The following is an 18,290-nucleotide window of genomic DNA, read 5'->3' on the forward strand; positions in this document are numbered from 1 at the left end:
GCTTCATATTTACTTTGATTCATAATGTATTCATATTTGCTTTGGTACACGTATCCTCATATAAATTTTGGTTCATTAAAGGGGCCTTTTCACAGATTTTGGATGTATTGAAGCTTGTCATTAAATGCTTGATATTGATAAATTAAAACATTGGGCCTACAAATCTCCAGTAAAGAAACAAGAATATAATTTAAAAAAAAGTAAAAAAAAGTAACCCTCAACTGGGTCGAACCGCTGACCCCTGGAGTCCTGGAGTAAAAAGTCTCCCGCTTAGACCAATCGACCATCAGTGCTCATGCTATGAGCGGATGTATTTTTTAGTATATAAGCAATTCTCGTAGTATCCCCGAAATATAACGACAACAACAGAACTTTCCAAATTATTCAACCGTTTCGCGTTGCAACGCTTTATAATTTTCAGGTTTTCAAATCGTAAAAAGATGCATATAATGGATATTTTAGAGCAGGGTAAATGTTCAGTATTACTATTTCCTAACAAATATCATAACAAAAACGAAAATTTGCGAATCTGAAACAACTTTTTTTTATTTTGTCAATTAACCAAAACGTGAAAATGCCCCTTTAAGCTTGATACTTGCTTCGGGTCATATAGAATGATTTTTGCTTTGGTTCATGAAGCTTGATATTTACATTGGTTTATATAGGCTGATATTGTCTTTGGGTCATATTGATTGATATTTGCTTTGGTACATTCAAATTGATATCTTGTTTAGTACGTCTGGATTGAAATCTGTTGTGGTTCATGTGGCTTGATATCTGCTTGGTTCATGTGGTTTGATATCTGCTTGGTTCATGTGGCTTGAAATCTGCTTGGTTCATGTGGTTTGATATCTGCTTTGGTACGTGTGGGTTTTTTGTTCTCTGATTCGGTATATGTACAGTTTTGTAGATAGATATTTGTTTTTTGGTACATATATTTTGGTAAATGTAACTATATGAGGATTTATTTTGAATTTTGACTTATGTAGCTTAATACGTTATATAGAACACGTAGATTGATTTTTATAATGTAATACAAATTTTGACAACTGAAAACTGATTTTTCATATACACCCAACTTAATATGGTACATACAAAGTTAAACAAACGATGACACGCATTATGCTATCGCCACACATAAAAAGTCTATGTATATGCATAAACAAAGAAACAGACATATAATATAATAACAAAGAGACAAAGGTCTCAAAGAATTGCACTTGGCCACTACTTTATCATGGTCCCTAGTGTCCGTAATCGGCGTAATCGTTCGCGTAGATCTCGCGCGTTCCGACGTTGTCTGCGTTGACGTATATATTGATATGACGTCCATGGGGTGGGAAATTTGGCACCGGACGTTGTTCAATCGGAATACCTCGGTTATGGAGTGATTAAGCAACCGGAAGTATACATCTGCTGCCGCCATGGAGCATCCTAGGGCGGTAGATGAGTACACACATAGCACATAATCTTTGGAGGCGCTGAAAGCAAACAGTTCGATTAAAAATTTAATTTCGATATTCGCGTATGCTTCAATTGAAATACACATATTTATTATATACCTGTTTAATTCTTTTAACAAAATACAGGTTGTATCAATCGTTGAAATAAAAAATCCCGTATTACGCTACTCGCTGTTTCCAATTCCGTATTACCATACTAGCCGGACTACTTCGACCCATTTAATGACGTCACATTACTCGCGCCGAAAATAGAAATATATTATATTACGAAATATATTACTTAGTACATCGTGTGACTTCATGTCTGTGACGAAACACAATAGTTTTATCTAAACTCTATGGAATTTAAGGACATGTCGGACGTGGTGTTTTTTAACAGTGAACTATTTGTTAAAACATGGAATGAATTCAAAACGTATTTTGGAGTGTGCGTTTATCGCATAAATGTATATTTCGATAGGAATACAATAAAATAGTGTGGTTTAAACTAAGTTTCGATAAAGACATGGAAGAAGTGGAAGTGCATATTGTTTCAACGTTTTTGTTATAAACATCGGATTAAAGTTGTCAACTTAATTGTTATAAACATAGGATTAACGATGGCATTAAGGTAGGCGTGTCAGAAACCTGTGTTTTCCCGGTTCGAATGTTTACACGTTAATTTACATAAACTGTATTCATACGCGTCTAAAATAAACTATGGCGTACCGTTTTAGTAATTGTTTTGTCAGTTTTGTTAAAGTAAAAACTACAATTATTAACTGTTTTTGTTAGTTGTTGTATATAATAAAAGAAATATTACGTAAGTCAATTGTTCCAAGAGTTTGTATCACTCTCGTGGCTTGTGCTATTTCGCATCACACGAGAGGCGGAGCCTCTCGTGTGATACGTCATCACACAAGCCACTCGAGTGATTCAAACTCTTGGATTAATTGACTAGCGTAATATTCCGTATGTACCAATATTGCTATAGATGTACTGTATAAACTTAAAATTTACTTGGGCGTCATTTGATTGACAATAGTTTCAGTGTAATGAGCAGACTGACCGTTGTCTGCAGTTGACCTCTGTTCTCAGTTGGCCGCTAATGCAGATTTGACTCTATATAGTGAACGATATTTATAGTATGATGTGCTTCCGTAATAAGTACTATGCTTTAGGCCTATTATATGAAGAAACATCCCCTCAGAGTGGCGTTAAGACAATATTGGTTTGTGGCTTGTGCTATTTCGCATCACACTCGAGGCTCCGCCTCTCGTGTGATACGTCATCACACAAGCCACTCGAGTGATACAAACTCTTGGATTAATTGACTAGCGTAATATTCCGTATGTACCAATATTTCTATAGATGTACTGTATAAACTTAAAATTTACTTGGGCGTCATTTGTTTGACGATAGTTGCTAGTGTAATGAGCAGACTGACCGTTGTCTGCAGTTGACCTCTGTTCTCAGTTGGCCGCTTATGCAGTTTTGACTCTATATAGTGAACGACATTTATAGTATGATGTGCTTCCGTAATAAGTTCTATGCTTTAGGCCTATTATATGATTTGATTATATAATTGTTTGGGGTTGACTTCGTTTTGATTGTGTGTGTTATTTAGGTTTAGTTCATTTTAAGGGTGAAGGGTCAAACCGGATTTAATCATAACATGGCATAATATCGTTTTTTGCAAGAACATTAATAATAAACATCTGCAGAACTGGAATACATCTATAACACACGTTTTCGTGTGTGTTACGTATATAATACATGAGCAACCTACGTTACCTGCAGAGCGTGTACGACGTCGACGCATCACTGACGTCGATCTCCTGGAACGTTTTAGCGTGTTTCTGCTTACAGGCATTATATGACGTCTGCAGACGCTGGTAACAGGCTCGGTTGCGTAGGTAGTCTAGAAACAAGTCGGAGCATTCGATCAACAAGGTTGAAAATACGTGATAAGTTTGGATGAACCCAGACGATAAATGGGTTGAAGACATCAGTCGGAAAGCTTGGTATAAAACAAGGTTGAAGACATCAGCCGGAAAGCTTGGTATAAAACAAGTGGGGGGAAATAGTCTTGGTTCATAAAATCCAATGCCATTCCGATGTCGATTTTGCCACAGTGCCTATACAAATTTATATCTAATTATTTCAACAATTAACCGATTCCTTATAGATGTCGCATGCTATGAATTACGCAAATCACAAAGACATCCAATAATGGTGACCAAACATACGCAGGCCAATCAAATACAATTAAGACGAATACATCAAGACGCGATAATTGGAATAAATTACATCCCATGTGTACATTTCAACTACGCCTGTTTCCGTCCGATTTATGGCAACAATTACAGCACTTCACATTAATTCGATTATTTTATTATGTTAACCATCATAATAGTAAATACTGATGGAAATAACGATTTTACGTACCTTATTTATTTCTCATTCGTTTCTTTATGTGTTTCCAAATATGGTACTTGTTATTTCATTAAATATTTTAACATTGTCTCTTGTGTATACAGCGATGATGGCGATTCTGATTCTCGATGATGATGATTGGCTTAATGGTAGTGGAAGTGTTGACTACGATGAGGGTGTTTGTTGTGGTGGCTTTAGTGGTGGTGTTGCTGATGATGATGACGATGATGTTGTAGCGGTTTTTGATGGTGGTGATGGTGATGATTTAAATGTTTGTGTTTTTGTGTGTGTTGAAATAATGAATTGGTGGTGGTGGTAGCGCTAGTAGTGTGGATAATGGTAGTGGTGGTTTTCGAGATGGTGGTGCTACTGCTGTTGTTGCAGCTGATGATGATCGTGATGGTGGCGTGATGGTAGCCGCGGCGGTTTGATGGTTGATTAATTATGTTTTGGTGGTTTTGGAGGTGGTGAGGAGGGGCTAGTGGTGCTGGTTTTAGGTAGTGATAGTCGGTTTGGTTTTGGTTGTGGTGGGGATGTTGGTGTTTTTAGTGCTGATGAAGATGTAGATGATGGCGATGATGATGATGGTATGTTGATGGTGCTTGTACAGTGACATGGTTGTGTTTTATGGTGGTGATGTAGAGCGGAAGTTGAGCATTGTTGTACTGGTGGGGAAAAAGGTAATAATTATAAAATTTACACAATCTGATAAAGAAATAACGAGCATAAGCGAGTTATGGAGGTTTCGGTAACTAACAAGTTCGGTAAATTGGATTTATATAGTAAATGCCGCGGAGGTTTCGGTAAATTGGTATAAATAGGGATTATCGCAACTTTAGTCGATAAGCGTGTACACTAATTGAGTTGTTAGGCACTAATTAAATTATCTGATAAAAAATGTACGGAGTTGATGTTATCAATTTAGAGATGATTGCAAAGTGTAATATTGATTACCCAGGCTTGCAACCTATTAATATTCTAATCAAGGGTGTTAATTTATATCTTAAAAGTTTATCTTTAGGTCCCCATTTTTTTTTTGTTTTTAATATATGTTTTTATACAATCATGGCTGAACATCCTTGTATTTTGAAATGAAATGAAATGAAAGATTCAAATATGTCCTATATATATTGTATCCATGTTTTAAATGTGTCTTATGTATAATATATGGTACATAAAACGGATTACAAAGTTAATAAGCTAGTATTCTTTATTAAACGGATTTGTTCAGGCAAAAAATGAAATAAGTTATTTTGGCCGTAAATCCCATTGTTCCTATCAGGGGCCTATACAAACAAAACAACAATCCTGTTTGTATAGGTCCCTGTTCCAATACAGTAGCCAGGTGCCTGTGAGCTGATAATATAGGGATTACCACAGCAGGTTGCTAATACACAGTTTATTCATCCTGGTCTGCTGGCGTTGTGTTAGATGTCATTTTTATCAGTTTTTCGGCGTTAGCTGAATAAGCCAGCTTTTCACCCTGACTTGACCTTTGTAAGTGTCCAATAATACTCAAATAAAATTTCCCGCGGCTAGGTACGAATGAATACACTTCATTTATTCCATTGGCTGATTTGAGTATAACACCATAACATTGGAAACATATCCGCGTCTTTGTAACACTGTTTTACTGCATGAAACAATTTTATCTCTAATGAAAAGGCTCAATAGATAGAACAGTTTTACAATCAATGTTCGACATAAATACAGTTTGTGCTTTCACCTTTTATTTTCAGAGAATTACCAGCGCAAAAGCGTTTATACTAGTAGCTATGTTGTCATATTTAGTACTTACTTGCATTGCATTTCAACCCGCGAGGTTTCGGGTCAACTCCCGGCCATTTGTGAAAGTCAGAGTTTATATACAGTTCATCACCGGAGTTCGTAGAAGGGGTTGCGATCATTGTGGTACACCGGTCTTACTGACAATAACGTACTGACTGTAATGCATTGCATTCCAAACCGCAAGGTATCAAGGTCAGTTTGCGGTCAGTTGCAGAAATCTTTATATAAACGCCGTCTCGTAAACTTTGTGCACTTGAAGTCTGTTTTGATCAGAAAGATACTAAATAAAGATATTCGGCGATATTATTGTGGTATGTCAATCATCGATTTTTAATATGGTTTTAACATTTGCATGATAAGGACCAATTTTGATAAAAATAATTAGAAATATTTATCCATTTAGACCAGTTTATTAAGCATGAGCACAATAATTCACTATACTATAATTATGCAATTAAATAAGATTCGAGTATTGCCGGCTGACCTATATGAAATCGTTTATTTTCATGTTTCTTGTGTTTTTCTATTCTGTAAATATAGATATCTGAGTAATAATATCACATAAAGCAAAATAAGCCACGAAATCTTGCGCAACACCCCGTAATTTATTTGCTTATGATGTAGCTAAGAACTGCGCAGAAAAAGGCATCCGCTACTTTTTATCTCATAAAGATAACTTTTGATCGTTCATAAACATCGACCACAATCAACGCCGTATATCTTTTTAAAAGATATTTCTTGTTAATTATGTGTAATTTAGCTCGCATCTCTGCGCTTATCTCAACGTTCAATGGCACGCGCACTTAACAAAATTATAAAACAGAACGCGTATCATTATATTTCTTTTTATAAATTACGTACACCTATTATATATTATATATTGTTTTTTTCTTGTGTTTTTCTCAACCAGAAAGAAATAATAAAACATTGTTATATATAACGCGCACTCGGAATTTGACCTTAATTTGAAGCAATCCACAATTTTTGTAGCGGCCACGCGCAGTATACTAATGGTGTATTGTAATATGTAAGATGAAATTCAACATTTGGCTCTTACAAGAGGTGGCCTCCACGTGGCAAGAGCTGGGCAACATTATGCTGGCAAACTACCTCATGTATATATTGAGCAATTGAGTGCTTTTCGGTGGTCAAAAATACTATTGTGCTTTATATTTAAACTGAAATCAATATCAAACTTATTATTTCATATTTGTTTATGGTTTTTGTTTGTTAAGTTTTTTCAATAAATCATGACTACAATATTTTACAAAAACATTTTTAATAGCATTAAACTTAATTGAAGATGTTACATTGATTCCGTCTTAAATCATCATTTATAATTACTATTATGTTATTTAAATAAAAGCACAAATTACTTAAAAAATAGTATTGAGTTATTTAAATCGTAAATTTACTTTCAATAGAGTTACATTTTAAATCCAATCTACATTTTTTGGTTTGGTACCTTCACTTTCCTAAAAGAATTCGTTTAAAAAAGTTCAGAGGTAGCTCATTCATGCCCCTTAATTCTTTACCGTAGTCATAGCATTAATTACTCAACTCAAAATTTATCCACAGTTTGCAAATATATGCCTCGATGTTATTGTAAGCAAATAATAGGTGTCATTAACACCTCATTGTAGATATACCACCTCAATAAAAAACCAATTTACCGAAATCTCCACGGCATTTACTACATATATTGAATGCATTTAAGTCTTAATATTCCTCAGTTTTTCCTGTGTTCGTATTAATGGCAACGTCACCGACTGGTTTAACGTTACGTCAGGATTACGTCAGGGTTGTTCAAGCTCGCCGACCTTATTCAACTTCTTCATCAACGACCTGGCCATGGATATAAAAGCCTGTGGTAGAGTGTTGATGTTGGGGATGCTAAAGTGTGTATATTGCTATATGCAGACGATATTGTTCTGCTTGCAAACAATGAACAGAATTTACAATGTATGACAAAAAAATTGTATGATTGGTGTGTAAGCAATTGTATGTCTGTTAGTACAAGTAAAAATAACATTGTACACTTTCGACGAAAGTCAAAAGCTAGAACAGATAATCAGTTTTTGTATGGCGATGAGACCCTATTCTTTGTTAAGCAGTATAAGTACCTTGGCTTAGTCCTAAATGAACACTTAGACATTAATATAACTGTTAAAATGGTTGCACAAAGTGCTAGTAGAGCACTAGGTTTGTTAATTGCAAAATATAAATCGATGGGTGGAATGCCATATAGAGTATACAGTAAATTATATGATAGTATGGTATGGTCAGTCATAGCCTATGGGGCAGCGGTGTGGGGAGATAAAACGTTTTCATGCATTAATGCAGTTCATAATAGAGCTATGAGATTCTTTTTGGGTCTTGGTAAATATGCACCCACTGCCGCTGTCTCTGGGGATATGGGCTGGCAACAACCTGAAACTCGCCAATGGATGGCTGTCAGTCGGCAATGGCACCGATTAATGAACATGGATAATACCAGAGTTAATTACAAAGATTTTAAATGGTGTAAGGGTAGACGTGCTGTCTGCAGAAATAGGTGTTTTTCTGTCGCGACCATGTTTCGGTCTCTACAGGTAGACGGGTACAGTAGGGACTGTAGCTCGGTTAGCAAGGCAATCATGTTAAGGGAAGTGTCAAATGAGCTAACTAAGAGACACATGTACAACTGGCAGTTATCCATTGACAGAGAAAATAGTGTAAGCGGCAATGGGCATAATAAACTTAGAACAAATACACATATTAAACGTTTTTATGAGCCTGAACTGTATTGCACTATAAACATGCCTCTGTCGCACTATAAACATGCCTCTGTCTCACCGATCAGCACTTGCTAAATTTAGATGTGGAGTTGCTCCACTTAAAATAGAAACTGGTAGATACATGTATATGCGCCAGCCAGTGGAGGAAAGGTCATGTCCGTTTTGTGTCAATGTAATAGAAAACGAAACACATGTTATCATACACTGTCCAGAATATATAAGTGAACGAAACCCCCTATTTATGAAGGCCAATGCATGTGATAGCAACTTTAGTCAACTGTCTGACTGTGATAAATTTAGATTTTTATTCTCCGCCAATGCAATTGTTCGAGCTGTTGCCAAAACTGCTTCTTAATTTTAAAAAGTAGAAATGGAAAGCTGTATAGATAGTTTTAACATTGATGTACATACACATTTCATTTTTGTTGTATATAACTTTTCTTTGCACGGAATATTTTAGCTTGTCTATATTATTTTATCTTAGAATAAACATGCTGGCTTTATATTTAACTAAACTATTTTATATGCTTTAACAGGATGTTTTAGTATTAGAAAGGGCACTTACAGTGTAAAGGCACTAAAAATAAATATAACAATAACCGTAAAATACTTATTTCGGATAATATTTGAAAAAACGATGTACCGGTAACTAGTTCTATTGTCTGATACATAGAGATTGACTCAATTTTAAGAACCCACTTTGGCGATTCGCACAACTTTAATTGTCGTTAGCAACAGTTCGAGAGAGACAGACAAAATACAAAGATATATTATCTTAATATACTGTTCACATATATAACAATTACAATTTATTATTTTTGTCAAAGATCTCAAGAAAAAACACACGCGTAGTCACAAGCAGAAATTACTGGGTAAAAACGCTTGTATTTGTTGATACCCTTGATAATACATGTACCTTCTATACGATGCGCCAATATTCACTTTGAAAAGTGTAAGTACCGATGACAAACTGGTCATGTTAAAGTAACGACATGACTGAATTCCACTGATCAGGTCCAGAATAGGCAACAACCAAAACCTTTTCGACCGAACCAAATAATCGTCGGTCGGGTTAGGTTAGTTTATACATATTTATTTAGCTGGATTGCATCGAAAGCCTATGGCTTATATAAACGCTCTCGAGTCCGTTTCCTGGGCCAGAACCAGTACTTGGTGTCTTTGGGGGAGATCTAAAGAACGCTCTCACGGTGGAGATCGAACCCGTGACCTTTCGATCTCTAGGTGGACATCATATCCATTACATCACGGCGACCTTTGAAGGTCTAGGTTAAACCAACACGTTTAAGCCTCAAAATATAGGTGTAGGGCACACTCGTTTTGCGTGTCAAGCTGTCAGTCCGTGCGTTCTAAACGCATACAATTTTCGACATACCATTTGGAAAAGAAAGGTTATACATTAAATGCATGATAAATAAAATAAAAGATAACAACAAGGTGAACACATAAAATAAATAAACGTCCACGGAGCAACACAAAAACAAAAATCACATATGCCATCTACCTGTAAGTATATCACCGCATATAAATCCCAGTGTGACGTCATACATGTGAATCTCATTAAGTGTGTGGTTGTTGCATGTCGTCATAAACGGCTGGGAACAGTTCCGGAACTCCGAGTACAGTCTGTGAGTTTAAATATAAAAGTACAATAACAAGATTACTTAAATTTACATAAAGTGGCTACATATTCCTTTTATGCAATAAGCGGTTAAAATGCTGCTCAAAATTAAGAAAAAAAAACAAATTTAATTATTTTCACTGAAAAGATCTTCTAAACGTCAGTCCCGTATATTCACTACCGTCAGTCCCGTGTATTCACGATGTTGAACTGTTGCCAACATTTTTGTATAGCTATCACATATACGGTCGTTCTCAACTACCTTTATAAATTAGATTATATCATTAAGAAATACTTAATCAAAATGCAATTTTTACGTGGATATTTGTGACTTTAAAGCCAATTTTGTACTTAAATATTCTCGATTAGTATTTATATTTCCGTATACTCACCTACAGACATCCCTCATCATCGACTCGTTGTAATCTGGGAGCAGTCGGTTGATGCCGCCAGCGGTGCCTGCTACACCGGACGTCCCCTGGGACGCGAGCGCCTGTAACTGAATGTATGGGTAGGAGCACATTTGGCGGTGCGCCTCCGAGCACTGGCCGTACACATGACGCACGAGCAGTGCGCCTGAAACGAAAGTCAGAACGTGAAAATAGTGAAGGTATAGTGAGGGGCTGGTTTAGAAAAAGATATCTGTTCAGGTAAAGATATTCTCTGCAATATATTTCCAATGATATAAGCATTTAGAAACATACATACTAAATTTTTTGTTTTGCATACAGACAACCCCGTTATACGTTATAAAGGCCTGTCATATTTGTTATAAGGATACACGTCACAATATTAAAATCACCAACAATATTTTATGAATAATAATGGCCAATTATTTTACAATGGGATTGATTAAAGGTATATTTTGTGTGTGTTTTTTGTAGCAGCTTGGGTTAAGTGGGCGGTGAGAGGTGTTGGGTCAATGACAGATTGCACTCATTTCAAGAAAGCAACGAGTTAATGAACCCTGGAGGGTTGCTCATTATTGCAGCTATTCAATGTGGATGTCACGGGGCATTAGGAAAACAAGCATTGCCTTTTCTAATTCTTTCCGAACGGCAGAACGAGTCTTCGTCGTTTTCTGATTAAAGACAGTCGCCCCCAAGGCCTGGTTCTCACAGACAAATGTCCTCTTCATTACGCGGTGTATTATTGGATGTTTTTGGTTCCCTTTGTGAGTGTCTGTGTTAGTTCTGCTTGTTAGCACTGACAATATTATGAACGGCCCAATTGTAAATATACAATGCTCCTATATAGTCTAAGTAGTGTTCTATTCCGTGTCCCAATGGTAATACACCGTGACTAAGACAGAAATCGTCACCCCATCTTTGCGTAGCGACCATGAACACCGCATTTTGTTTAAAAAAATTGCAAAATGTTCAAAATTGTGAAAAATATTAGTCGCAAAGTTCTTTAAATTGTGAAGATTTGGATCGTGAACTTCTTCACTTTGTGAAAATTTGAGTCACGAACTTTACAAATATGTGAACAACGGTCATTTTCTTTGAAGGAAAAAAGCCTTGAAATTTAATTTGAGACAATATTAGTAGGGTTTGAAGAAAAATGCAGGATTGTTGGTTTGATTTCTTGTTTTGTGGACAAAATGCCTGAATCAAATACACTTGTTTGTATTAACCTCAAATAAACTTGCTGTTTGTTGTTGTTGTTGTTGTTGTTTTTAATCTCATAAAATACATTAATTGACTGGGATTTGTCATGCTATGAACATCGTTGGACACGTTGCAAAATAAAACAAAAATATACATTCGACTTACATAGCAAGATTACCCGAAAAACCAAAGAAATACTCCGACATTTTCACCTATAATAGAACCTTCATGGTATACATTTTTGACAATATTCAATTATTTTTTGCGCTTCTTTTTTCTTTCTTTTTCTATTTTTTTTAATAGGCCCTTTTGTTTCATTAAGATAACATAGTTATGGGTATGATAGTGTTTAATGTTCAGTGTTGAAGGAAATTTTAATACAATAATAATAATAAATAAATAAATAATAAAATAATAATAATAATAATAATAATAATAATAATAATAATAATAATAATAATGGTGATTATGATGATGATGATGATGATGATGATGATGATGATGATGATGATGATGATGATGATGATGGTGATGATGATGATGATGATGATAATAATAAATATAATTATATAATAGAACAATATGAAAGTATGTTGAGGGTTCAATGTTCCGATGTGGGATGAAGTTTGACCAAGTTTGAACTGCAATATCGTTCGACGATGAGTAATTGCCCGTCTAGAGGTAATCAATAAGCAAATGTCAAACCGGTGTGAGTTAATTGAGTAGTCAGAACAATTTTGGGGCTAATTTAACAGCGGTCCTTTTTTCGACGTCGTATGTTGGTCTGTTATTAATCTACAGAGCCGATGGCGTCGCGCTTTTGGAGCTACCGTTCAACTTACTTATTGTGCACGAATTGAAATCCTATACGATATATAGTTTTGACACTAGTTACAGCCTGTCGTATACAACTAACTGTTTTATATATGAATCTGAAATGTACTATTTACTAAAACATATTTCATAAGTGTGATATGCTTTCTCTTACAAAAGCGAAGATCACTTTCATAGGACGGGCATGAACCCGGCGGCACGTGCAATGCAATACAATTAGGTAAGATTGCGCAATATTATTATTTACACGTTGATGTTCGTATATTAGATGATCAGTAATCGCAGCGGGTAGGTCTGTTTAGGGACCTATACCTATATGTTTTTATAGGTCCCGTCTACTTCGTGGTTGCGAATGATACATTACGCTCTACGTGGTTGTATGTTTCCGGTTTGAACAGCCTCGTGCCCGAAATCCTTGGTTCAAGTCAAATTAAAAAGTATTCAGGCCATAAAGGGGCTTCGAACTTTCAGCGCCGTTCTTGCATGTGACGTCAGTTGGTTGTCATCAGAAAATCGTTTTTATACGGGCTTTTTTAGATCTTTTTAGATCTTTTTTTATTTAATTTTTCGTTTGCTCTAAAGAATGCTACAATCTATTTACCGTCTCTTGCCAAACACTCCGAAGATACAGAAAACATGTGTTCGACATTACCTCCACGATAACGTTATAACTTGTAAGCGGGTTTGGATACTAAATTTAATTTCCCATCGGAATACCTAAGCACGTTAACTAGCATAAATCTGACAAAAGCGCTCATTTCAAGTATCGTTTGTTGTTTGGGACACATAAACATGTTTATGAAATGAGTTATAGGTGGTCACCCGCACTTTATTTGATCGCTCTTCGTTCGAGAATACCGTGTTAATATTATCAATGTTTATAGAAATGGGAAATTACGGTTATTATTACTCCTAGCATTTAGAAGAAGACGAAAACAATAAAATTTTATGATTATAATTATAAAATGTTTAATAACCTTTCAAAAGATGATACAAAAGATAATGACGGTTTTATGTTTACGGTTGAAAAAATGACGAAGCAATTGAATAATAAAATGATGATGATGATAATGACGACCACGACGACGATGATGATGATGATGGTGTTGGTGATGGTGGTGGTGGTGGTGGTGGTGGTGGTGGTGGTGATGGTGGTGGTGGTGGTGGTTGTGGTGGTGATGATGGTGGTGGTGGTGGTGGTGGTGGTGGTGGTGGTGGTGGTGATGGTGGTGGTGGTGGTGGTGGTGATGATGATGATGTGGAGGAGGAGGAGAAGGAGGAGGAGAATGCACCATCGTATGCCGGCTATGTAATGAGATTACGTGTGGATCAAATGCGGACATATAGACGATGGGACGAACGAATGTATCGACGCATACATCCGGTTCACTTTCCTTTAGTACATTAACAACACTTATCTAACAGTAAATATATTTAAAGCATTGAAACATGCAAGCGCACATATATAAAGTAAACAGAGGGGGGGTGGGATGGACCCGAAGAGAGGTTAGTTTAAATTGAACCAATGTAAAAACATATTGTAATGAAATCAGTAAATAATTAATTGATTGAAAACCATTTTTCATGGATAAACTTTTTGTGCGCAGCAGAGCAATACGTATTGGCTTAAATTAAAAAAATCGAATAAACCATTACCACAACTTATGATACAAAGAACACACGTTACCCATGGATTGTAACGTACGTATGTACTACAAGTTACTGCAGACAATTTAATACTAACTTCCATATGTACCGTTTTGCCTCATTTCAAATGTTCATGCAAATAGTATACATGGATATGCGACACGATGAAAATGATATAAAACACACATTATTGTACTTTGTATGAACTTAGTAACATTTTTTCCAAGTGTTTGTTATAAATATATTTTATCTTACTTTTACAGCGAATTTGGTTAATTAAAGCCCCGTTGAAAATTAAATTTCTGCTATAAACCACGGCACAAAAACGAATAGCACTCGCCAAGACTCGCGCTTTTTGTTTTCTAAGCCTCGCATGATAAACCTGATCTATAATGAACACTAACCTATTATTCTCTATGTATTTCCGTTTTTTTTTCTATGATGTAACCAACATATATTACGCATATCTCATTATATAACAACAGTATAATTATACATTGCAAATTATACTATTTTTATTTGATATTACTATCAAGACGTTAATACAAACATATTGAGATGTTTTTAATTTCTGACGTTTTTTTAAAAGACATCAAAGCGATATGGGTTATCATATTGGTTGTTGTGTGACGTCAACACAAAAGTTGAAACCTCGTTAAATATTTTTTTTTTTAAGATCAGTTTTTTTCTAGGAGGCCATAATAAACGGCACAATGTCCTTAATTTAGTGCTTTCTTTAAAAAACGAATTAAATGTTGTTGTTTTTCTTGTTTGTTTTTGTTCTTTCTGTAAATTTATGTAAACAGCATAATAAAGATTATTATTAATTATTACGATATTTCTATAACTTCGTAGACACAACACTAGGTAATTGCGTTGCTGGTAAAATTGCACAAAATAAAAATATGGTATTTGTTTCAAGGTTTTTCGGACGTCCAATGATTTTGAAAAAAAGAATTTAATTGTTGTACTAGAAGAAAGTATTTTCACTTTTTGCACTTTGGTTTACAACAGTTTCTTAATTGATAAGTTTAACAACTTACCACATATGACGTAGCAACTGATGATTATTTCAGCGTTGTGTAGCAGACAGGTGCGTTTTGGCGTCCTTCCGTTTCCAAGCAACCGTACAGATTTCATCGCAAATGCGAAGATGGCGTCTTTAATAACTCAGTAATTTATTTTCAAATTCCCATTAATAATCAAGCGATCAAATAAAAGCACGTGCTTGCACATTAAAGTTGTTGACATTTTAACGCTGTTTTTTTTTGTTCCGGTTAGTGGAGTTTAATATCAACTTAATCCAAGTCCCGTTGTCAACCAAATGCGAGATCGTACCGTTTTATTTCACTGAAATTTCCTCACGTGTGCGCAGTCGAACTGGTGGTCTTTGTCCGACATAATAAACTTGTTGGTTGACGTTATAAAATATACATTTATATCCCTGTTTTGTGAGGCACAGTTAATGCCCAATGAAATAAAATTCACGAAATTGTTAAATCTGCAATCCGAAAGTTGATGTCCCAGAGTGAAGATCTAATGTAAATTAAATTAACGCCTGTCGAATCTTCTAGCGTATTGCAGATAATTCAACTTTTGTTAAATACGAACATTCATGGTCGGCGCATTATGAGGTATTTCATATCGGAGAGGTTGGTTAATCACCTGAAAGGAAGTTATAAATGCATGTTGGTAAATTAACATACTTGCGCAGTGCGCAATTCCACCACTGCCGTAAACCCGCAAAACGCACCAAAATAAGCATTTAAATGCGATTACTCGTTTATATGAATATATCAAATATAGATGATTTCATTATCGACACTTCGTGTTGAGTCCTTGATTTTTGTTGGAAATGTAATCCTTTAAATTGATTGTTGTCAACCTAACCCATTTAATGTAAATACATGGCATGAGGGGAATCTATATATCATACTGCACATGCGCTATTTTGAGACCAACATTGACCTACAAATTAACCCACCAATTGACCCACCAATTGACCCACCCATGTACCCACACATTGACCCACACATTGACCCACACATTAACCCACACATTGACCCACACATTGACCCACACATTAACCACACATTGACCTACATATTGGCCCATACATTGACCCACTCATTGACCCACACATTGACCTACACATTGACCCAAAAATTGACCCACACATTGACCCACACATTGACCCACACATTGACCCACACATTGACCCATACATTGACCCACACATTGGCCCACATATTGACCCACACATGACCTACATATTGGCCCATACATTGACCCACATATTGGCCCACCAATTGACCCACACATTGACCCACCTATGTACCCACACATTGACCCACACATTGACCCACACATTAACCCACACATTGACCCATACATTAACCCACACATTGACCCACACATTGACCCACATATAGACCTACATATTGGCCCATACATTGACCCACTAATTGACCCACACATTGACCCACACATTGACCAAAAAATGACCCACACATTGACCCACACATTGACCCACACATTGACCCATACATTGACCCACACATTGGCCCACACATTGACCCACGCATTGACCCACATATTGACCCATACATTGACCCACATATTGGCCCCCACATTGACCCATACATTGACCCACTCATTGACCCACATATTGGCCCATGCATTGACCCACAAATTGACCCACACATTGACACACACATTTACCTCAATATTGGCCCATACATTGACCCACTCATTGACCCACACATTGACCCACATATTGGCCCATGCATTGACCCAAAAATTGACCCACACATTGAACCGCACATTGACCCCCACATTGACCCGATAAGGTTTCGGACATAATAGAATGAAATTATCTTGTTTTGTATAAACTAATTTTTAATTGTTAAAAAAAAAAAGATTAGTTCGTTTTGACAACAAATAACATGAAAAAATATTATTTTTTATCTGTTTAAACCTTTTTTTCGAGGCGTGGCGGTTAAAGCATTTTCACAGTCAGTGCCTACATTATATAGGTCTGTAATATCGCTTATTATTTTTCTTGGCCAAGTAGTTGAAATGTTAAAGTATCCAAAAATATGAGCAAATGCAATTTGAATCTAACTAGATTTATAAGAAATTTTGGTCAATTGGTTCACAACTGTTGAACATATTTCAATATCGTTAAAGTACTTTCTAAACGTGGCGGAATTAGGCACTGCACCAGTTTCACATACTGAAGTGTTTATATTACAAAAAATCCCTATCCATAACAAGAAATTTTTTGATAATTCAGGTAAAATCACAAAATATTTTAAATAACAGGAAAATACAATAATTACATGTATTTGGATGAACATCGGTTCGTTCCCAAAGATCCCAAATAATAAATATTTTCTTTTTTCAGGCTTTGTTTTTCCGAGTTTGTATCAGTTTGCGAGTCCATACATGTATACATACATACATAGCTTACAAGAAAAAACAGTTAACGTCTTTGAGAAAATTTCTTAAAAGCAACAAGAAACCGTAAAAAGCCGCTCAAAGAATCACTCAAGTTCTCATTGTGTTGCAGAGTACTTTACAAATGTAATAGCAGTCTCGACATTTTCAGTGTGCACAAACTAATAATACGATACTGCCTTTGTTATGCTATTAATACGCAAATACAATACGAAATACAACGAACACTCCACCAATAAAGAAAAATAAATGAAAATAAAACAAAATAATAATAATAAATACGTAAATACATACATACATAAGTACATACACATATAAATAAAAAAAATGATTGAAGTTATGAAAGTACGCACGAACAATAAATAAATAAATAAATAAATAAATAAATAAATAAATAAATAAATAAATAAATAAATAAATAAATAAATAAATAAATAACTAAATAACTAAATAAATAAATGAATAAATGAATGAATGAATGAATGAATAAATGAATGAATGAAGAATAAATAAATAAATAAATAAATAAATAAATAAATAAATAAATAAATAAATAAATAAATAAATAAATAAATAAATAAATAAATAAATAAACCAGAAACCGTCGGAGACGGGTGATGCTCCCCAAAGTTTTTGTTTTGTCACAATATTGCACTAT

General features: G+C 35.3%; 1 protein-coding gene across 1 annotated transcript; it reads right to left on the minus strand.

Moving 5' to 3' along the window:
- Positions 1–1,048: 1,048 nt before the first annotated feature.
- Positions 1,049–15,313, minus strand: LOC127845623 (uncharacterized). Its single transcript, XM_052376670.1, has 5 exons — positions 15,217–15,313; positions 10,475–10,658; positions 9,966–10,087; positions 3,237–3,363; positions 1,049–1,481 (listed from the first exon to the last, which is right to left on the minus strand). Exons 1-5 carry the CDS (start codon positions 15,311–15,313, stop codon positions 1,121–1,123), a joined length of 891 nt encoding a protein of 296 aa, XP_052232630.1. The 3' UTR covers positions 1,049–1,120.
- Positions 15,314–18,290: the final 2,977 nt, after the last annotated feature.

The sequence above is a fragment of the Dreissena polymorpha genome, chromosome 1 (genome assembly GCF_020536995.1).
Source record: "Dreissena polymorpha isolate Duluth1 chromosome 1, UMN_Dpol_1.0, whole genome shotgun sequence".
In the NCBI taxonomy this organism is placed as follows: Eukaryota; Metazoa; Mollusca; class Bivalvia; order Myida; family Dreissenidae; genus Dreissena; species Dreissena polymorpha.

Excerpts from the sequence above, each read along its gene's own strand:
- LOC127845623 (XM_052376670.1), bottom strand. The coding sequence starts at position 15,313 with ATGAAATCTGTACGGTTGCTTGGAAACGGAAGGACGCCAAAACGCACC. Across the intron at positions 3,364-9,965 it reads ATGCGGTGATATACTTACAG|ACTACCTACGCAACCGAGCC; the intron begins GTAGATGGCATA and ends ACTTGTTTCTAG. Across the intron at positions 1,482-3,236 it reads ACGTCGTACACGCTCTGCAG|CGCCTCCAAAGATTATGTGC; the intron begins GTAACGTAGGTT and ends GTTTGCTTTCAG.